Source organism: Nelumbo nucifera, chromosome 5 (assembly GCF_055504915.1).
Source record: "Nelumbo nucifera cultivar China Antique chromosome 5, China Antique-T2T, whole genome shotgun sequence".
NCBI lineage: Eukaryota > Viridiplantae > Streptophyta > Magnoliopsida > Proteales > Nelumbonaceae > Nelumbo > Nelumbo nucifera.
The window spans coordinates 83,018,390-83,041,338 of NC_142653.1; the positions used below are offsets into that span (position 1 = coordinate 83,018,390).

Below are 22,949 nucleotides of genomic sequence, written 5' to 3' on the forward strand. Positions count from 1 at the left end.
TCCAGTAATCACCATATCATCCACATAGACAATGAGTGCTGTAAGTTTGCTATTTTGTTTCCTTATGAACAAGATATGATCTACCCCACTTTGAGTGTACCCCACTTTCTTCATGGCCCCACAAAGCTTCTCAAACCAAGCCCGAGGAGACTGCTTAAGACCATATAATGCTTTCTTCAGTTTACACACTTTCCTACCAAAAACATAGCCTGGTGGAGGATCCATGAATACCTCTTCATGTAGATCACCATTTAGGAAAGCATTCTTCACATCCAGCTGATGTAGCTCCCATGAAAAGTTTGCAGCTAATGACAATAAAACCCGGATTGTGTTGAGCTTCGCTACTGGAGCAAAGGTTTCTTTGTAGTCAATCCCTTCCTTTTGAGTAAACCCCTTTGCCACAAGTCTGGCCTTGTACCTTTCAATGGACCCATCCTCCCTATGCTTTACAATGAACACCCACTTGCATCCGACAGTGCTCTTCCCTTCTAGTAGATCCACTAATTCCCAAGTCCTTGCTTTCATTAAGGCTTTCATTTCTTCATTCATAGCCTCTTTCCATCTTGGGTCAGACACTGCCTCTGAGTACCTAGTAGGGACATGCATAGAGGAGAGAGCAGACACAAAGGAATAATAACGAGGAGATAAACGTGAGTAAGAAACAAAATCAGCAATGGGGTGTCGAATAGTACAAGAACGGGTAGACTTACGAAGAGCAATAGGAAGATCCAAATCAGAAGTATGTGTGATAAAATTACCTGGAGTTGCTGAGACAAGTTGATCTGAGTCTGATTGGTTGCTGCCATGAGTTAGAGGGCCCTTTTTCCTTCTGTTGTAGGTGATTCTTATATCTTTTTGTTGCCTACTGGAGTCCTCAGGAACATCTGCAGCATCAAGAGTGGTAACAGGCACAATGGGAGCCTCACTAGGTTCACCCGGAATGCTACAACTAGGAGGATCAGGAGGAGAAGATGGAAGGCCCGAGGTAGAAATAGGCACAAAAAAGGAGGGGAAGAAGAATCCTCTTCCATCCCACTAGTCTCCCCCTAAAGAGGATTCTGGGAAGAATGAAAATAGGATTGAGACTCAAAAAATACCACATCTTTTGTGACATATTTCTTCTTGGTGACAGGATCATAACACTTGTAACCCTTCTGTGTAGGAGAGTACCCTAAAAAGATTCCTTTCGTAGCCCTAGGATCCAGCTTGGTCTTCTTTGGATCCTTTACATGTACAAAACATACACAACCAAAGACTCTAGGTGGAAGAGGAAAGTCTGGAAGATTAGGACAAAGGACAGAGAAAGGAGTTTTCATACCCAACACCTTGGATGGCATCCGATTTATCAGATATGATGCGGTAAGGACTGCTTGAGACCAGTAGTGCTTGGGAACCTTGTGCTGAAATAGTAAGGCTCGAGCAGTCTCCAATAGGTGTCCATTATTGCGCTCAACAACCCCATTCTTTTGAGGGGTACTAACACAAGATGACTGATGTAGCATGCCAGCATCCTCCATGAACAGGTTCAAGGATCTTTCAAAATATTCAGCAGCACTGTCTGATCGGAATTTCTTAATCTTCTTGTCAAATTGTGTTTCAATCATTTTACAAAATGCCATGGTTATCCGTGGCACTTCATCACGTCCTTTTAACAAGTAGATCCATGTACATCGTGAGTAGTGATCAATAAAACTGATAAGTAACGAAAGCCATCAACAGAAACAAGAGGTGAAGGGCCCCAAACATCAGAATGAACCAAATCAAAAGGAGCTTGAATTTCATTACTAGAAACTAGATTAACAGTTCTACATTGTTTTGACAACTGACACACTTCACAAACTAAACTTTGACTTGAAATACCCTTGAACAATTCAGGAAACAACCCTTCCAATGATGAAAAAGGTAAATGACCTAGCCTAGCATGCCACAAATGTAACCTAGCTATTGACTCCACATTATTCTGACTACTAGCAACAGATGTTTGTAAGGCCGAACTGATGTCTGCATCAAAATAGTAGAGACCTCCATACTCATGACTGCTCCCAATCGTTCTCTTCGTCAATCTGTCCTGAAAGACACAATGAGTAGGAAAAAAGGTTATGCTACAGTTCAAATTCTTGGTAAGCTTTGAAACAGATAAGAGATTGGAAGTAAGATTGGGAACATGCAGAACAGATTTAAGTGAGAGGTCCTTGCTTAGGTCAACCGTCAACAACTCTCATCTTATCTTGACCAGACAATAAGTGATAGGAAGAAAATAAAGAGGACATATGTGTCATGTGGTCAGTTGCACCGGAATCAATAATCCAAGAAGCAGAGTCAATAGAACTAGTTGCACTAAAAGCAGAGACAATACCTGATCTGGCAAGGGAGGTGGAAGCAAGAGAGTTAGTCCTTAGACGGGTTAAAGCCTGGCTAAGGACCTCTATCTCATCAGCAGTGAAACCCAAGGACCCGGATACGGAGGAATTAGCAGTCTGTCCCATGGGAGAAGAAGCAACTGTTGATGTGTTCTGTGTGCTATCACCACTGTGACTAGTAACAAGGTTCCCACTTGCTGCTTGACCCTTCTGGTGCTTCTTGTCTTTCCTCAAGGCAGCTGGTTTCAGATGAGGATAAAGAACCCAACACTTCTCTTTTACATGCCTTTCACCTCCACAATGAGTGCACTTAAGATGCCTCTTGTCTGAATACTTGTTCCCCTTTTGATTTGAAGAAATCAGGGCTGAATGTTCAACAGGTTGTTCAGCTGGCTGCATTTGAGTGTCAACTTGCATCTCTTTCCTCCTAACCTCTTCATTCCTTACTAGATAATAAACATGATGTAAATCTGGCATTTCATCCTTTCCCAAAATTTGAGACCTTATGCTCTCATACATTGGGTCTAAACCAGCCAAGAACTTAAAGGCTCTACCCTCTTCAATTTGTTTATCATGCCTCTCCTTGTCTCTGGCATTCTCCCAATCAAGAATAAGGTGGTGATCAAGCTCTTCCCACAATCCTTCTAGGGTTGCAAAATACGTTGCAACTGTCATATCTCCTTGTCTCAAGGCATCAATGTCTTGGTTTAGCCTATAAATTCTGGCATTGTTCCTTCTCTGTCCATATGTTTTAGACACTTTTTCCCAAATCTTAGCAGTAGTGGAAAAGTGTTAAACAGTCCTGGCTACTCTTGGAGTCATTGAAGCAAGCAGTCAGGACATAACAATAGCATTCTCCTTACGCTAAACTGCGTACTCCACGCTACCCACTTCAGGTTCCTTCTTCTGCCCATCTAAATAACCCGTGAGTTCCCTGGAAGTAATGAAGAGCATGGCAGAAACAAACCATTCCCTGAAATTGTATTCATCCAACAACACACTAGTGATCTGCAAGCTGTGCAGATTTGGATTCTCCAGATTAGGAGACCTCCCACCAGATCTATTATCCCTAGAAGACACTTCCCCAGATATTGAAGACATCTCCTCCCTCTTACAATGATCATGATTGCAAACTTAGTACAAAGAATACTGTTTCAGACTTACCGAGGTTGTTACAGTCCTGAGAACTCGTAACAGATATGAAACTGTAGTTTCTTGGGATGATTGAGAGAGAGAGAGAGGTACGGATGATAGAAAGTGTTATAATTCAGGTCTGCCTTAGAGTTCGGCCTGACTGAGTTCAGTTATGTAGAAAAAGAAAAGGTGATGAAGAAAGAGAGAGAGAGAGAGAGAGAGAGAAGAGAGAATTCTGGTTCGAACTGAAAGAGTCAACCTAACTTCTCCCAGTCGGCCAGTAAGTATTTATATTATTATTAAAACAAGATTGAAAAGACCTATGTGCCCTTACTTAAGTTAGGAGCACATGTTCCAACACAACATTACAGATCAGCAACATCAATCAAGGTATAAAGACAGAAATACCCCTACGCTAACACTCCCCCTCAAGCTGGTGAGCATATATCATATACTCCCAGCTTGTTACATATGTAGTCCACTCTTCCCCGACTCAAGCCTTTTGTAAATAAGTCAGCCCACTGATTTCCTGTATTAACATGTGTAGTGTCTAGCTCTCCATTCAGCACCTTCTCCCTCACAAAGTGACAGTCAACCTCAATGTGCTTGGTTCTTTCATGAAACACTGGATTAGAGGAGATATGAACTGCAGCCTGATTATCACAATAGAGCTTCATTGGAGTGTTAATGTTGTACCCTACTTCCTGTAGGAGGTTCCTTAGCCACACTAATTCACAAGTGGTGTGCGCCATAGCCCTATATTCTGCTTCTGCACTGCTTCTTGCCACGACAGTCTGCTTCTTACTTTTCCATGTCACTAGGTTACCTCCCAGAAACGTGCAATAGCCTGTAGTAGACCGCCTATCAGACATAGAACTAGCCCAATCAGCATCAGAATACCCTTCTATTTCATGTTTTCCCCCACTCTTGTATATCAGACCACGACCCGGAGCCCCTTTTAGATACTTCACAATTCTCAAAACCGCATTCCAATGAGGAATCAGAGGTTTTTGCATGAACTGGCTTACCACACTAACTGCAAATGAGATGTCTGGTCTGGTAATGGTTAGGTAGTTCAGTTTGCCCACAAGTCGTCGGTATCTGCCAGGGTCTTCAAACACTTCACCCATATCACTGCTTAGCTTGGTATTTGTGTCCATGGGTGTTTCAGCTGGTTTGGCACCTAACAAGCCTATTTCTTCCAGCAAATCAAGCACATACTTCCTCTGGCACAGGTTAATCCCATACTTGGATCTCGCTACCTCTATCCCCAAGAAGTATTTCAGTTTACCCAGATCCTTTGTCTGAAAGTGATCTTGCAGATAAGTCTTCAGCCTGTCAATACCAATGTTATCATTCCCAGTAATAACAATATCATCTACATACACCATTAACAGTATTTTTCCTCCCGGAGAGTCATGACTAAATACAGAATGGTCAACTTTGCACTGTTTCATACCAAACTTCTTTACCACCTCATTGAACCTACCAAACCATGCTCGAGGAGACTGTTTAAGGCCATATATAGCCTTCCTTAGTCTGCACACCTTACCATCCTCCCCCTGAGCAACAAACCCTGGAGGTTGCTCCATGTAGACCTCCTCGAGTAAGTCACCATGCAAAAAGGCATTCTTGATATCAAGCTGATATAGTGGCCACTCATACATGGCTGCAAGAGAGATCACAACACGAACTAACCCTATCTTAGCAACTGGTGAGAAGGTCTCTGTGTAGTCAATGCCATAGGTTTGGGAGTACCCTTTTGCAACTAATCGCGCTTCCAGGCGTTCAACACTACCATCAGGCAGATACTTAACCGTATAAACCCATTTACAACCAACAACTTGCTTCCCAGGAGGAAGAGCAGTGAGGTCCCAAGTATGATTATGATGAAGGGCTGAGAGTTCTTCTTCCATGGCACGGCACCACCCTGGAGAGGCAAGGGCTTCCTGGACATCTTTAGGAACAATAACTGATGATAACAAGGTAACAAACTGGCGATGGGAAGCAGAAAGGTGAGTAAGAGAAACATAATTGGAAATGGGATGAAGGGTGCAAGTACGTTTACCTTTCTGCAAAGCAATGGGTAGATCAAGCTCAGGTGCTAAGTGCGGGTCTGGTGCCGGATCTGTCGACGGAGATGTAGCCGGAGGAGTAGTAGCTGGTGCACGTGGGCGATGTGTATACACATGACGGATAGGTGGGCGTTCAACAAGTGGTGGCACCGGAGGAAAGGATTTGGTCACGACTGGAACAAAAGGAGGAGGATCGACAACGGGAAGAAGAGGAGGAGGTGATGAGGAGGAAGAAACATCACCAGACCCCAAAAAGAACGGAGTAGACTCAAAAAAACTGACATCAGCACACACAAAGGACCGTCGAGAACCAGGATGGTAACACCTATACCCTTTTTGGGTCCGAGAATAGGCAAGGAAGATGCACTTGAGAGAACGGGCATCAAACTTGTCGTTCCCGGGACCCAGATTATGGACAAAACAGACACACCCAAGAACTCTCGGCGTAAGAGGGAATAGAGACAAAGTGGGAAACAAGACCTGAAACGGAGAATGACCATCAAGGATGAACGTAGGCATCCGATTAATCAGAAAACAAGAGGTAAGCACTGCATCACTCCAAAAAGGTTTGGGAACATGCATGTGATGCATTAGAGATCTTGCTGTTTCAAGGAGATGGCGATTCTTTCTCTCAGCCACCCTGTTTTGTTGTGGGGTGTAGGTACACGAGGTCTGATGTATAATGCCGTGTTGGTGCAGGTATTCCTGAAATGATGAGGATAAATATTCGCGGCCATTATCAGAACGAAAGACTTTGATGTGGGTACCAAATTGGTTACGAATCTCAACATAAAATTTTTGAAAAATGGTAAACAATTTACTTCTTTCCTTCATTAAATAGAGCCACGTCATCCTTGAAAAATCATCCACAAAAATGACAAAATATCTGTATCCATTATATGACATCACTTTATAAGGACCCCAAACATCTGAATGAACTAAAGAAAAAGGACTCGACACACGGTTATCAACCCTAGAACTAAAGGGAACACGATGGTGTTTCCCAAACTGACACGACTCACAATCCAAAACAGAAAGCTGACTCAAGGACGGAACCAAGGACTTCAAGACTTTTAGCGACGGATGACCAAATCGGCAGTGCCACTGGAGAGGAGAAGGAGATGACTGGAGAGCTGTTGAAGTTCTACCACCCCACCGTCAAGATAATACAGTCCACCTGCTTCATGCCCTCCACCAATCTTCATCCCCGTCTTGAGATCTTGAAAGACACACATAGAAGGATAAAAGGTAATGGAGCAGTTAAGTGATTTGGTCAGCTTACTAACAGACATAAGGTTAAAAGGCAATTTAGGAACATACAAAACTGATGAGAGGGATACAGGGTCTAGGTCAACATTACCAACACCACAAATTGAGGATGTGGAACCATTAGCAAGGGTGACAGATTGTGATGTTGAGCAATGAGATAAGGAGGAAAACGCACCTGGAGTTCCAGTCATGTGATCAGAGGCTCTAGAGTCGATGATCCAGGGATTGGGTGTAGATGCCAGACAAGCCATACCTAAGCGAGCAAAAGTCGTCGTGTTCTGTTGTGATTGAATAAACCTCTCATATTCATCACATGGAACACTCACCATCTCCTTCATGGGACCATCTGTGGATGTAGGGGGCAACTAGTCAGAAGAATGATTCTCCTGTCTAAAGCTGGAACTTGAGTCACTGGTCGCGGCATGATTGGCCCAGGTTGAGGGAGGACCATGTAGATCATAACAATAGTTGATGGTATGTCCATCCATACCAGAATGAGTGCACTTCCTCGGGCCTGAGCTACGTCCTCTACCACGGGCTCCCCCTGAATCTCTGCTCCTAGTACGACCACCACCACGATTATGAGGAGACCCACCATTGCCACTTCGGCCATATGCAGAACCACTACCACCACCACGGCCAGACTGAGCTCCCCGAGCTCCACCTCTACCACCACGGCCTCTCGATGCAGCAAAGGCAGATCTATCTGAGATATTAGAGTTCTCAGTAGATCCGATAGAAATCCTCCAAAGTCGAGCAAATACCTCTTCTAGGGACGGAAGAGCTGATCCCCCTAATATCTGAGAGCCCGTACTGGTTCATATTCAGACTTTAGTTCCACCAAAAATCTAGTCACATCAAGCTGCTCTCTCTATTGTTGCTGAATCTTGACATCAGAAGTGAGAGGATGATATACATTCAACTCATTACGTATGTTCCTCATGTTGGCATAGTACTCCTCAAGACTCTGATTGCCCTGTTGCAGATTAAAATACTCTTGATAAAGCTGATAAACTCTGGTTGTATTGTCCTGCCCCGAATACAATTTCTTCGCATGGTCCCACACATCTTTGGCAGTATCAAGGAACATGAAGTTCACACTAATCCTAGGTTCCATACTGTTCCACAACCATGTGATGATCTGAGCATCCTCTTGTTCCCAGTCTTCATACTCGTGAGAGTTAGAGGAGGGTTTCTCCTCTCTGATGTGTTTTACTTTCTTCTTTGCCTTCAGAAAGACTTCAACGGATTTAGCCCAAGACACATAATTCTCTCCATTTAACTTAATGGAGGTCATCTGAACATTCAGGTAGTCTGTAGGCAACATCACACTAGGTTTATAATCACTATTGTCTCCCATTATGTTATCACCAATTCTGCACACTTGCTGAATTCTATTATCACTGAGATCTGCACACTACACACCACTAGGTCACACTTGTCACACTGATTGCAGCACTGATTGTTGCTGGAATGTGTGCTCTTTACACCACAAACCCTAGATCACACCTGTCACACTGATTTCAGCACTTGTTGTTGCTGAAAAGTGTGCTCACACCACAAACCCTACTCCTACAACTACCTGAAATCTCACCACTATATGATCATATCTCTTCCTTCAAAATGCACAAAGAAGCCAGCATAAACCCTAGCACTTACTGGCCGAAACCCTAGCATATGGTCTGAAACACACCTCCTATTTAATCCATAACAAATATAATGCACTGAAATCTCTTACCTTATCGCTGAAGTAACAACCATACGAGCAGGAGAGCAGTCCACACACAACAGCCGCTTCACACATAACAGCCACACAGTTCGGCCCTCTATTCTTCCTCTACTAGGAGAGGGCATCTCAGAAATCACAGCAACCAACCACATACGACCTGACTGGAGGCATAGAGACCCCTAAGGGAAGAGGGCGATCACTCCTTTTCAGTCCTTTCCCTTATCTCCAATCGAACACAGAAAAAAAAGGAGGAAAACCCTAGATAGGGTGCGCAGAGAATGAACCTTAGGCAAGCAGAAATCTGGGCAGATTTAACTTGGCTCTGATACAATGTTATAATTCAGGTCTGCCTTAGAGTTCAGCCTGACTGAGTTCAGTTATGTAGAAGAAGAAAAGGTGATGAAGAAAGAGAGAGAGAGAGAGAGAGAGAGAGAGAGAGAGAGAGAGAGAGAGAAGAGAGAATTCTGGTTCGAACTGAAAGAGTCAACCTAACTTCTCTCAGTCGGCCAGTAAGTATTTATATTATTATTAAAACAAGACTGAAAAGACCTATGTGCCCTTACTTAAGTTAGGAGCACATGTTCCAACACAACATTACAGATCAGCAACATCAATCAAAGTATAAAGACAGAAATACCCTTACGCTAACAGAAAGGAAAGGCAAAAAACTCAGTACTGGCAGCCACCAGTTTTCTATTTATATTAATCTTTATAAAAAGGCAAAATTACAAGTATGCCCCTGGCGGCATATCCTAGAATAAGAACAATAGAAAGGACTAGTAAAGAAAGGACTAATAACTAAAACTGTCCCACTAACATCAATTACAATGAACACTCAAGCCTTACAACACTCCCCCTCAAGTTGGGCTGAAGATGTCTATCATGCCCAGCTTGTCACATAGCTCATTGTGCCTCGAACACGAAAGTCCTTTTGTGAGGACATCAGCAAGTTGTTCCTTGGTGTTGACATAAGGGATACAAATTTCCCTTTTTTCCAGTTTCTCTCTTATGAAGTGCTTATCCACCTCAATATGCTTAGTCCTCTCATGTAGGACCAGGTTGCTGGCGATGTTTATTGCAGCCTTGTTGTCACAATAAAGAGACATAGGATTATGAACAGCAACTCCAAGCTCACCTAGGAGGTTCTTTAGCCAAAGGACTTCAGCCACCCCATGTGCCATAGCTCTATACTCAGCTTCTGCACTTGATCTTGCTACCACACTTTGCTTCTTGCTCTTCCAGGTCACCAGATTTCCTCCCACAAATGTGCAATACCCACTAGTGGACTTTCTATCATCCACTGCTCCTACCCAATCAGCATCTGTAAAGACTTCCACCTTTAGGTGATTGTGTTTACTGAATAGTAGGCCTGTTCCTGGATGTTTCTTCAGGTATCTAAGGACTCTCTCTGCTGCCTCCATGTGTGGCTTCTTAGGAGAGTGCATAAACTGGCTCAGAACTCCAACTGAATAGGCAATATTTGGACGGGTCATGGACAGATAAATCAACTTTCCCACTAACCTTTGGACCTGCTTTACATCTTTCAGAGGTTCACCAATACAGTCACCTAGCTTGTGGTCCGCATCCATAGGAGTGTCTGCCGGCCTTGCACCTAACTTACCTGTATCCCGTAATAGATCAAGGGTGTATTTCCTTTGAGAGACAAAGATACCCCTTTTTGAACGGGCAACTTCGATCCCAAGGAAATACTTTACAAGTCCTAGATCTTTCACTTCAAATTTGGATGCAAGGAATTGTTTCAATTTCTGTATCTCTGAACTCCAGCTCCCTGTAATGATGATATCGTTTACATACACTATCAATACGGCAACCTGCTCCTGACATCTCTTCACAAAAAGTGTATGATCAGACTGGCACTGTTGGAACCCCATCTCTTGAACTGCCATGTGAAACTTACTGAACCAGGCTCTGGGAGACTGTTTTAAGCCGTAGAGAGACTTCCGCAGCTTGCACACCTTGTTTTCACTTCCCTTGGCAGAGAATCCAGGAGGTTGAACCATATATACCTCTTCTTCCAAGTTACCATTCAGGAAGGCATTCTTTATGTCCAATTGATGCAATTCCTAGTCAAAATTAGCAACTAAGGATAGGAGAACCCTAATCGAGTTCATCTTAGCCACCGGGGCAAAAGTCTCATCATAGTTAACTCCATATACCTGTGTGTACCCTTTGGCTACTAGTCTTGCTTTGTACCTTTCAACTGTTCCATCTGCCTTGTGCTTAACTGTGAACACCCATCTGCACCCCACGGGTTCTTTCCCCTCTAAGGATCCACCAATTCCCAAGTCTGATTTTTGTGGAGGGCATTAATCTCCTCTTTCATGGCACCTATCCACTCAGGGAATTTTAAGGCTTCTGCAACATTCTTGGGAACAGGGACACAGTCAACTGCCGATAGGAAGGCTCGGTACAAGGGAGAGATGTGGTCATAGGAAACAAAGTGGGTAATGGGGTGTTTGGTAGTGCACGACATGACTCCCTTTCGTTGAGCAATAGGGATGTCTAGGTCGTCCACAGTGGGAGGAGGGTTAGGGGTTGGACTTACCTCCTGGGATTCTGATGATGTCAGTTGCTTAGTGGTTGGCTGCTCCACATTTCTATCACATTGCTGATCTCTCCAACGAGTACGCTGGAAGACACGGAAGGGAGTGAGGTCCGGAATAGAAGGAAGGGGCACCTGAACCTGCTTCTCCTCTTCCACACTACGACTCTCCCCCTGAGGAGGAGGGAAGAATGGCTCGGACTCAAAGAAGGACACGTCCATAGACACAAAATATTTACGACTGACTGGATCAAAACACCGATACCCCTTTTGAGAGGATGGGTACCCCAGGAAGACAAGGAATGGACCGAGGGTCTAACTTACCTCTAGATGGAGACAAATCGTGGACAAAGGCCCGACAACCAAAGACTCTCATGGGGATGGAAAATAAAGGTGACTGAGGGTACAGTAACTGATGCATGAGTCCACTAGGGTTTCAGCAGAAGTACAGCCGCAGGACTGACTAGGGTTTATGCAAGCACAGTCGCCAGAGAGAATTAAAAAACACAAGCCGCCGCTAGGTTTTTTTCTCCTTTTCCTTATGAAACAAAAGTAGTCACGTCCAATCCCCTTCGGAAAGACTGATGCTAGGATCGTAGGTCTTCTCCAGCCCAGAAATTCTACTCTGATACCATGTAGTTTCTTGGGATGATTGAGAGAGAGAGAGAGAGAGAGAGAGGTACGAATGATAGAAAGGAAAGGCAAAAAACTCAATACTGGCAGCTGCCAGTTTCTATTTATATTAATCTTTATAAAAAGGCAAAATTACAAGTATGCCCCTGGCGGCATATCCTAGAATAAGAACAATAGGAAAAGAAAAAAAAGAAAGGACTATTAACTGAAACTGTCCCACTAACATCAATTACAATGAACACTCAAGCCTTACAACAGAAACCAAGAGCAACCCACCGCTGCACTGTACTGACTTCTGCTGTTGTAGACTGTAGTCACCCCTACAACCAGTACTAGGACTGTCGAAATCCGTCCTCCACCTAGATCTGTACCACACAGATCTCTCTTAGCAGCCGAATGGCTACTACCTGTTGTAAGGAGTCTAGTAGGGCATAAACTTCTGGGACAAACTCCCCTTGGGCCATAAACCAAGGGAAACCCTAGGTACAGACCTTGCTGTGTTCTACGGTCAACCCTAGGGTTTCTTCACAGCGACCAAGATAGGGAAGAGTGAAAAAAAAGAATAGATAAGAGTAGAAAAGGTGGCGATGGCTGTAACCAGGAGATGGATTAATGCTCTGATACCATGTTTGCTGGAACATAGTTGCCGAAGAAGAAGAAGAGAAGAAGGAGAGGAGAAAGTTTGAGAATGGCGGATCAAAACCTTTCAGCCGACCCTACTATCTTATATATATGTTTATCACATAGTGTTACATGAATGGACTAGAATGCCCCCGATTAGTGATGGGACACCTAGACAAATAAAACATTAAACAAGTTTAGGCCCAATAACTAATGACTTAAGACCCAGCAATGACTACCATATACATTAGATCAGCCGAACCAACACATATATATTATATATAATAATTATATAATATATTAATATATATAATTTTATTTTTAATTATTATATTATTTCATTTTATTATTGCATATATAAACAATTGTGTACATCAAAATTCATATAAAATAAAATTTTAAGATCTGTGTTTAATTTTTTGTTTATATTTTCTAATTTATGTTAAAATTTTCATTATTTTTTCAAAAACATGGCTTAGCCCGGCCTGGCCCAAGGCTCAGCCCGTTGACCAGCCCGGCCCGCAGCATGGAACAGGCCCGCACAGGCTTGGACCATGCCGGGCTGCCCCCCTAAAATATCCCAGGGGAGGGAAGCATGGCCCGTGGACCGGCATGACACGGCCCGCACTTTGCACGGGCCACATGTGGGTCGTGTTGTGCCAGCCCAGCACGGCCCAATTTACACCTCTATTCTAAACTACCAAATATCTAGAAACTTGAACCCAATCAAAACAATTTACCACACCCAATATAAGCATATCAATGATTATGCTGTATTACTTGTGTATGTTCATATATCTCATGCTATAGTTTCCATGCCCATTTTTTCCTTTGGCTATCCCTACTGCTAACCCAAATGCCTGAGATCTCTCAGCTGAAGATCACTCACACATTCAACTTCAAAAGGGCAATCAACTTTTTGTGGAGACTTCAAGGTAATCTCATGATATTGTTTCTAATTCCCAGCATGTGGAAAGTTGGTCCATGATTCTGAATCACCTTTTGGATATGCTCAAACCAAAGATTCCACTTCAGAAACAATGGTCTTTCTTTTTATTTAGTTAAGGTTAAACAAAGAGCAGCATGGGATACCACACCAAAGAATCCCCTTTAGAACTAGATACTTTGAGACCTAATAGATTACCACCACTTACCGCTACCCCCTCCAATAGTGAAAGAAGTAACATTTACAGAAGTGTAAACAACAAACTCAGTAGGATGCATCAACTCTTATGAGATAAAAAGATGAACTTTGGCTTGAAGATCCATTCTTGAATTCAAATGGTACTAGGATACCTCAACCAGCCAGTTCCCCATGTAAATGGGTATTTTGGAATCTAAAAGATATCAACAACCTTGTTTTGTTAATCCTAGTACCTCAAATGTTCATGTTTAAAATCAAACCCATTTGCCTATGAACCAGCTCTAGGGTTCTCTAGTTTTGTGGCATGCTCAGGACAACACCCACTCCAGACACTAAACTCTTCCTGCATAAATTATTAACACTAAGGATGCCCTAATCTAGCAATACCTAGGTTTGTAAAATTGGAAAACATGGAAACCAGAATGTTGGAAAGGAGAGAGAGCAGAAGAGACAAGAATGTTGGAAGAGAAATCCAGTGGGACTGGCGGCATTCACTCTATTATTATATTAGAGTGAAATGAAAGAGTAAAATGCCAACTGCCCACTCATGTCTATACATATAAATATTACAACACTCCCCCTCAAGTTAGGTCATAGATGTCAATCATACCCAACTTGTTACATAATTTTCAATATGACAAAGAGCATTTACACCCTTTGATCTTTGGAACTAACATATGGAGTGCATACTTCCCCTTTTCAATCTTTTCTCTTATAAAGTGCTAATCAAGCTCTATCTATTTAGTTCGATAATGCAAGGCAAGGAATAGCTGCCTTATTGTCAAGTAAAGAGACATGGGACCATCCACAGTAAATCCTAACTCTCCTAGAAATTTCTTAATCCACAACACCTCAGCCACACCTTGGGCCATAGCATAGTACTTAGCTTCAGCATTCAGGGCTATATTTGGCTACCAAAGATTGCTTTTACTCCAGTACACCAACTTACTTCTAACAAATGTACAGTATCCCGTAGTGAACCCCCTCCGGTCATCTATGATCCAACCCAATCAGCACCAGTGCACTTCAACCCTCATATGACCATGCTTAGTAAATAGGATACCTCTTCAAGTACCTAGGTACCCTTTCTGCAGCCAAGAGGTGAGTCTTCTTAGGAGAGTGCATGTGTTGGCTAAGAACACCCATAGCATAATCAGCCCTGCAAAGGGTTAAGAAAAGTAGGAAAGGAAGGAGAGGAGTAAAGAGAAGAGAATGTTGGGAGAGAAACTCGGTTGGAATGGTGGTGTCCACTCTATTATTATATTAGAGTGACAAGAAAGAGTAAAGTGACAACAATGTTACCCTTATAGGGGTACTGCAGGTACTTGACTCCTTTCCATCTCCCAACTTAGGCTCCCTATTCTGTGGCAGCAAATCTTAATTGATTGTTGGAAACCTGCTACCGTTTTGTTATTGATGTTTTTGATTTGTTCTAGATCAACAATTAGCAGTAACTAAACCAAGTAACCAACCACTTCGATATTATTGACTAACAATAGAAGTTGAAATCAACCTTGGAAGAACAGTGCCATCATCAAGCAAGGGTCTTAGAGGGGCAATCGTGCATTAAATTCTAAGAATCTCTACTGTGACTGAAGAGGGGACTGTGAAAAGGAGGGAAAAAAGAGATGCTTATTTGGCAGTGGGAAGTTAAGGAGAAATGCTCTGGGCAAGTCATTTTGGAGTGAGTATTCAGTGGATTTTTACTTTCTAGTGGTCCATGCTCTTCTAAGAATATGTCTGAAATTGAAGTTAATGCTTTATTGCTTGGCCTAAAGATTGCAAAATCATTATAGATTGCCTCTCTTCTTATTGAAGGTGATTCAAGGAATGCAATTGACTAGGTTGAGAAGTTTGGTCCAGGCCCATGGAGGACTGCTCACCTTCTCCATGAAATTTTTGATAACACAGCCTCAATCAACTGCAGCTTTAGATGGATTTGAAGAGAATTAAACCAAAAGGCATACTCCTTAGCTAAATCTGGATCAGGAAGAGGTATTTTGTATAGTGCAAATTCTTTACCTGCTTCTTCAGTGGGCTAATCGTCTTTTTGTTATTAAGCCCTTGCTCGTACATCTTCTCATATACATCCTCCCTTTTTTTGAGTGAAAGTAATCTTTTTTCAGAAAAAAAGGAAGGAGCAAAACTCTAGATAAACTTTATATACACAAAATGATAAATAACATTATGTCAAGCTGGATTTTGCATATAGGAAACCAATGTAATCAGTAGCTAGAGTTGGCTTACCCAAGTAAACTTGCATTTCCAGGTATTGATGGGATTCCAATGCTTGAAGTTCCACTGGCATCCCCTGTATTTATCTGCAATAGATCCAAGAAAACAATAATTAGAGAAACAAAGGTACTATCATGCAAAAGCAAAGACATCAATAACACCAACAAAAGGTTTACTTGAGGAGCAGATGGATAACTTTATCAACAGCATCCTCTCTGCAACTATAACTTCCATGCATAACATTACTTAAATGCATTTTCTTCTTTTTTTTTTTCCTTCTAACAACTTGCCTAGGTTTTTCCAGTTCCTTAGTAAATTCACCATATTCTAAAAATGTGGAAAACGTCAAGGATCTAGAAGAAACCTTGTTTTCTCATTTAATGTTTATTTTTCATGTTTGAGCTGGATTATTTACTTACTGATACAAAACTGAGAAAGACAAGGAGAAAGGAGAAAAATATAACAAAAGCAGAGAAGAGAATCCCTCAATTGACTAATAGACACAAAGTATTTTCTGAAATTAAGTGGTTTCTGACAACTAGGTTGACAAATTGGAACTTGGAAGAGTCAATTAAATAGCAATACCAAGTGTTTTCTAACAAGACAACAATTTTCTTTTTCTGTAAGACAAAAGTTAAAGAAGACTGATGGATTGAAAAACTATAACAGGCTAACAGAACCTGAGAGAAATTAAAATTATGTATTCCTGTCCCATAGTGAACTAAACAAAAATGAAGTTACCCCAAAGCCCAAACTACCATCCATTATTTGTGCTACTTGCAATCCCCATTACCATTTCTGATGAAATAATCCTTTTAAATCCTGCCTGATTATTATGATATTGCTGAATAATAAAACTCAAAAATCAAAAGCAAAAAGAATTTAATCACACACCTTCTCATGATCTTGCTTCACTATCTGTAAAAATTGATCAATTGCTTGAAAGGCCTTTGATCTAACTTCACTGAAATACCCCAAAAGAACAATAAAAGTAAGTAATTATAACTTGAAGAAAGCATATTTGGAGGCACAATTATGGCACAGGAAACCATTTTGCATAATGCAAATCTAGAAATCCTAGAAAAAAATTATGAAGATTTTTACTAGTTCTAATGAGGACAATTTTCAGACAAGGTTACTTTAAGGTGACATTTGTATTTACCATTAGCAGGATGCAGTGGGTGATGACTAATCATTTTGGCCTCCCAAGGTGATACAATTAATTGTTAGTGCCATGGGCTAAATATTCGACCGCAAAAACAGATATGACTGAATTTAATATATAATGGCACAATCTTAAGGTACTTCTCCCTTCCATTATCAGCCAAGCCCAAGGGGCTTTTATTCAAGGGCAACAAATAATTGACCAAATCTTGATTGCCAATGAATATGTGGAAGAGATGAGGTTTGGGAAAAGAGGTTTTATTTGTAAATTGGATCATGAAAAGGTCTATGATTTGGGGGATTGGCAGTTTCTTTTAGAGGTGTTGAGGAAGTGTGGGTTTGGAGAGAGGTGGTGTATCCGGATGTTTGGTTGTATTAGTACCTATCATTACTCAATCTTGGTTAATGGAGCAGGGATGGACTTCTTTCCAGCCTGTAGGGGTGTTAGGCAAGGGGACCCCTTTCACCTTTCCTTTCTACCTCAATAGCTGATGTTTTTAGTAGAATCATCAGTAAGGCCGATAAGGAAAATTATATAAGGGGTTGGAGGATAGGTATAAGTCAACTAGTCATCCATCTTCAATTTGCAGATGACTTGATGATTTTCTATGGGGGGGGGGAGGCTAGTGAGAAGGTAGCAAATTTAAAGAGTTGATTAGAGGCTTTGAAAGAATTTACAATCTGAAAATAAATCCGGAAAAGAGTTGTATAGCAAGTATCAATTTGGAGGATAGGGAGGACGAGGCTGTTGTAAATTGTCTTTAGTGTTCCATCTCTTTTTGGTCATTGTCCTATTTAGGGCTTCCATTAAGGGCAAACTCGAAGGACAGTAGGTTTTGGACTCCTGTGATTGAGAAGTTTGAAAAGAGATTAGCATCATGGAAGAAGATCTACATTTCCTTAGGTGGTAGGATCACCTTGATAAGAGCTACTGTGGCGAACTTACCTACTTATTTCCTTTTTGTCTTTAGGACACCACTTAGGGAAGCTAAGAAGCTAGAGAAACTAATGTGAGATTTCCTTTGGGAACCGGGACAAGGAAAAAGGGACCACCTGGTAAAGTGAGAAATTGTGTAGAAACAAAGAGGAGGGTGGTTTGGGTCTAGGAAAGGTGATTCAGAAAAACCTAATGTTGTTGGGGAAGTGGTTATAACAGTGACCTTTGGAGAGAGAGAGAGAGAGGATATGACATGAAGTGGTGGGAAGCATTCATGGCAGTTTAGAGAATGGGTGGGGTGCTGGTGTATCAAGGAATGACGTTTGTTTTGGAAACACTGTTCTGGTTATAGGAGGATATTTGGGTTGGAAATACCCCTTTAAAGGACCTTTCCCTTCACTTTTATCCATCTCTTTGTATACAAATGAGGTCATTACAAACTTTATCACACTTGAGGGAACCCCTTTGGCTCAGAATTGGGATTTTGGCTTTCACAAGGGGTTAAAGGATAGGAAATTAACTTTCTCTCTCTAATTTGATATGTCTCTTGAATCAAGTTTGCTTAGATCCTTTTAAAAGCTAGACAACAGGATTTGGGTTCACAGGTCCAAAGGGAACTTCCCCTATGCTTCTTTTTTTCCTTTGTCAGTTTTCCTCTCAACAGGTCTTCCCTTCAAAGGAAATTTGGTGTAGGCCGATTCCCCTAAGGTAATGGCTTTTTGTTGGGAAGTGTATCATGGGAAAGTAAACACTTTAGATAACCTACAAAAGAGAAGACCTTTCCTTTGTATTTCACCCAACTAGTGTACTCTTTGTGGAGCTCATGGGGAGGACTATTACCACCTACTGATGTCTTCCCTTTTTCTACAAAATTATGGGATTGGCTTTTTTTTGTTCTTTGGGTGCAAGTAGAACATGTCATTAGAAGTGTGCATGATCTTTAACCCTACTACCTTCAATTGGCCCAAAAAACGAGGGAAAAATATGTGGAAATGTGCTAGAGCAGCCTTGCTATGGACAATCTGGGAAAAAAGGAATGCCAAAATTTTCCAAGAGAATGAGAGGAGTAAACAAGATGTAAAGGATTGTGTGTTGAATAGGGCAATTCATTGGTTAAAGACCTTAGGATTATTCCATCATTTCTCCTATTTAGATTTATGGAGAAATTGGTCAACAGTAGTAAGGTGCTCATCTAGGAATACCAAGGCAGTTACAAGATGGATTCCATGAAGCTGAACTTTGAGGGAGTAGTCAAGGCAATCCAGAGCACTTCGGAATGGGGGGGGGGGTCTACAAGGAGTGCAATTTGCAAATCCCTTGAGATTTGGGGATTCAATCAGAGCAGAACTACTAGCAGCTCTACAAGGAGTGCAATTTGCAAATCAAATGGGTAAATGGGTGTAGGGCAGCCTATTATGGAAAGGGATTCCAAGGTGGTGGTGGGGTGGTTGAAGAACCCCGAGAATACTATGTGGTGCTACAGGAATGAAGTCAAAAAATTTTAAGTACCTGACAAGGAATATGTCTGTTATTACACAATGGGTGGGGAGATCAACAAATGCTTTGGCTGATGGTTTAGCTAAGCAAGGGGCGAATAGGGAAGTCTTGTTTTGGTCTCAGCTGTAATGTTTGCCTTTTCTCTTTCATTTCCTTGTAAGCAGTTGAGGGAGGCTGCAGCTCGCACCTCTCCACGGGCTGTTGTATGAGTTCAAAGTTCTCCATTATCTTTTGAAGTAATAAGTTTTCATTATTCATTAAAAACATTTAGTATATTGTCCTTGTTTCACAAATATGAAAGTTGGATGGAGTAAAGTAGGGAGCAATAATAGAGAGAGAGAGAGAGAGAGGCCTTCTTTCTATTGTATATACCTTCACCCAACCATGTGTGATCACAGATGCTTAAAGCAGTTGGCATGCATGACAATATAAAGACATATACAACACTACCTTAAAAGTTAGAGATAAACAAAAAAATATAAACTAAGTGGATTAATCTCTATGCAGCCCATGCTGTCAGAATATTCCTCAGCTAAGTAATTGGTTGATCAATCAATGTTTTGACCATTTAGATATCTCAACTATGCCTTCTTTTACATATGTAAATACACTGTCATATTAAAAAGAATAATGAAAAGCGAGATTCACCCTGTGGACAAGTCTGTCACTGTGCAGAAGGAAACAAAAACAAGATTATGCTATACATATGACAAAATAATTGCAATGCACACAATCTAGTAGGGCCACAATCCCAGTCTAAGGCCCAATCCACGGAAGTTCTTTCCAGGACAACTAATCGGGCACATCAAACAATCATTATGATGGAATGTAAAGCACCAATACTAGTTTAGTGGCACTACTACACCAATAGACAACACCAATATAAAAGGCAAGCTTGGTTTGACTGATATTAACAAGGTCTAGTATGGTGTTTGATCAGTCTGAATCTCAAAACATGACAAGAAAATATCTTGTAAAATTTGAAAGTGCCTAATAAAATAGTTTCACCATTGAAAGAAATGGTTACCCATTATCTGATTCTAGAAATCATACTTCCAAGTCCTTGCAACATCAATATTTTTCCATTTCCAAGATCAAAAAGGGAAATTATGTAAGAGCCTAAAACACAACTTAGAATGACAAAGGAAAAGAAGACTACATCATGAATGTCAAGACAGGAATTTAAAAAAAAAAATGAGCTAGGAAAAATCATCTGGGAAAAGGGAATATTTACCCATCAGGATCAATAGTAAGAACAACAACATTTGGCAAAATTCGAGTTGCAATCTCCGTTGTGTCATAATATGAACTTGTAGCACATAAAGCCATAATTCCTGCACAAACACAAATTTATGTGTATTAATTTAAACTTTGGGCCTAGGGGCCGTAATTGGGTGGGTTTGGGCAGTTGGGTTTGCATTGAGCTTCAACCCAACCCATCTAACCCGCCAACCCGTTAATGACCCATTTAAATAAAAATAAGTGGTTGGGTACTGGATTCAACCAAAACCTTCCTTGACCCAATCCATTAACCTTCTAACAACTTCAGTTTTATGGAAATGGCTTAGAAGCTAGCTTTTAACAACTTGGTTAGACATTACTTAATGGTAAGAACGTTTGTCTTTTACACAAGTGTTCTAGGTCCAAATTAAATCGCGTGCACAACTGCACATAGTTTTTACATGGAAAGTTTAGGTGGAGTTAATATTTGGATTAGTAATTAATGAAAGCTAATGAGCAAGGTGCCAATCAGCTGGTTGGTAAGGTCTCCTGCTGGTCGTAGCAGAGACTTAGGATAGAATCCCGCCTGCACCTGGGTTGGGGGATGGGCTACCCCCATTGTGTAGCCCTTCAAGAGATATAAAAAAAAAATTAATGAAAGCTAATGGTTACAGTTAATGCATTTAAATTTAAATGGAATTACAATGGGAATTCAACCCATGGTTGAACTGGCCAACCAGATGTGTTAGCAGTCTGAAAAACAGACTGGACCATGGTTGAACAGCCAATCAGGATTGTTAGAAGTATAAAAAGCAATCAGACCAGACCAGTTTATTATATCAATGCTTATAAATTGGTTGTTTGAACCAGTCAAAACCAGATTGGACTGCTAAACCATTTGACTGGGTTCAAGTTCAGGGTAATTCAGGTTAGATATAGGTTGATGCGTATTTGTGCCAAACTCCATTTGGAATTTATTACAGCAATTGATTACAAGTTGAGTTGATTCTAGGTATTAATACTTTCAGTAAATAATTATTTCCGGTAGTAATCATAAAATAATGCATTAATTATGAATTTAGAATTAATTAATTACAGTAATTATGAGTTATTTGAATTTAAATGGACAATGGGAATTAATGAGAAAATGGCTAGGCAATTTACACATGTATCATTAGTAGTTAACCTGATGAATACCCACAACCTGACCTGACCTAACCCATTTGAGTTGACCCAAAGGGTGGTTCAACCCATTTTCAACCCACTAAGTAAATGGGCAGGTTATAAATGCGTGGTTTGGGTGGATTCAGTGTAGGGATGGCAATTTTCCCCATTTCCACAATCCCCTCTTGACCTGCCCTGAATGGGGCGGGGATGGGGATGATCTTCCCCCCACGGGGACGTGGGAAGGGAAAATATTCATCCTCGTTGACAGGGACGAGGAGAGCACTCCCCTCCCCATGGGGACCCCAATACCCACCCCGTGGGGATGCCCATTAATATTTATGGTTCAATATGTTTGAATATATTTGAATCTTTTTTAATAAGATTGTAAATTTTAACTATTTTATTTCAAAATTTTTAAATAAAATAAAAAACAAAAACAAAATGGTTGACATTACAAAAAATCACGGGGGAGTGGGGATCCCAATGGGGATGGAGATCCCCGTGGGGACAGGGATGGGTATAACCTTGTCCTTGCTGGAGGAGACAAGGACAGGGATGGGAGTGGCTCCCCATCCCCGCCCCACCCTGTTGCCATTCCTAGTTCAGTGGCTTGGGTATGAAATTTCCACCCCCATCTGGGCTACCACTTACGAAGTACTTTTATGTAATGAAATGGGGAAAATATCAACATAAAAGTTTATTTACCTGCTCCACGAGCTGGAGAGAAAGTATCACGCAACGCACGAACAGTGAATGCATTAATCAACACTCTTTTCCTTGTCTGCATTACAATTCACACGTAACCTCTTATAGAAAGATACATGGCTAAAATATTCTACAAGCTAAAATCCCAAAATATGGCATCTCAAAAAATAGTTTTGTCAAAAAATTCTGAGTGATAGGTCAGTAATACTCACCCCGTCATTAAGATATCCAGCAATGTTCCCCAGTAGGATGGTGGTATTTGTTCTAATTGCTGGTTCTTCATCTACCTATATAAGAAAGAAATTATTAAAACCACAAAATAACATAGAAAGAGAAATTAAAAAACTCCCCTAATTATAGTGAATTGGAAATCATATCCCAAAAAAGTAATCAAGAACCTCCCAAAACACCAGATAGCTGAGACCAGCATTGTGTAATGGCCATCTTTTAAAAGATATGAAAAATCCAAAATGCGAGATAAAACAGAGAATCATA

The 22,949-nt window shown here is 41.2% G+C and overlaps 1 protein-coding gene across 2 annotated transcripts in view; it reads right to left on the reverse strand.

Moving 5' to 3' along the window:
• The window catches only part of LOC104593757 (uncharacterized), a 107,258-nt gene that overhangs the window by 4,195 nt on the left and 80,114 nt on the right, over positions 1 to 22,949 (reverse strand). For both annotated transcript variants that reach the window (XM_010253745.3, XM_010253744.3), the window contains exons 14-18: positions 22,667 to 22,741; positions 22,455 to 22,530; positions 20,596 to 20,695; positions 16,658 to 16,727; positions 15,776 to 15,849 (exon numbers count right to left, since the gene is read on the reverse strand). In XM_010253745.3, coding sequence (XP_010252047.1) covers positions 15,776 to 15,849; positions 16,658 to 16,727; positions 20,596 to 20,695; positions 22,455 to 22,530; positions 22,667 to 22,741 — 395 coding nt within the window. The remainder of the gene's footprint in view (positions 1 to 15,775; positions 15,850 to 16,657; positions 16,728 to 20,595; positions 20,696 to 22,454; positions 22,531 to 22,666; positions 22,742 to 22,949) is intronic.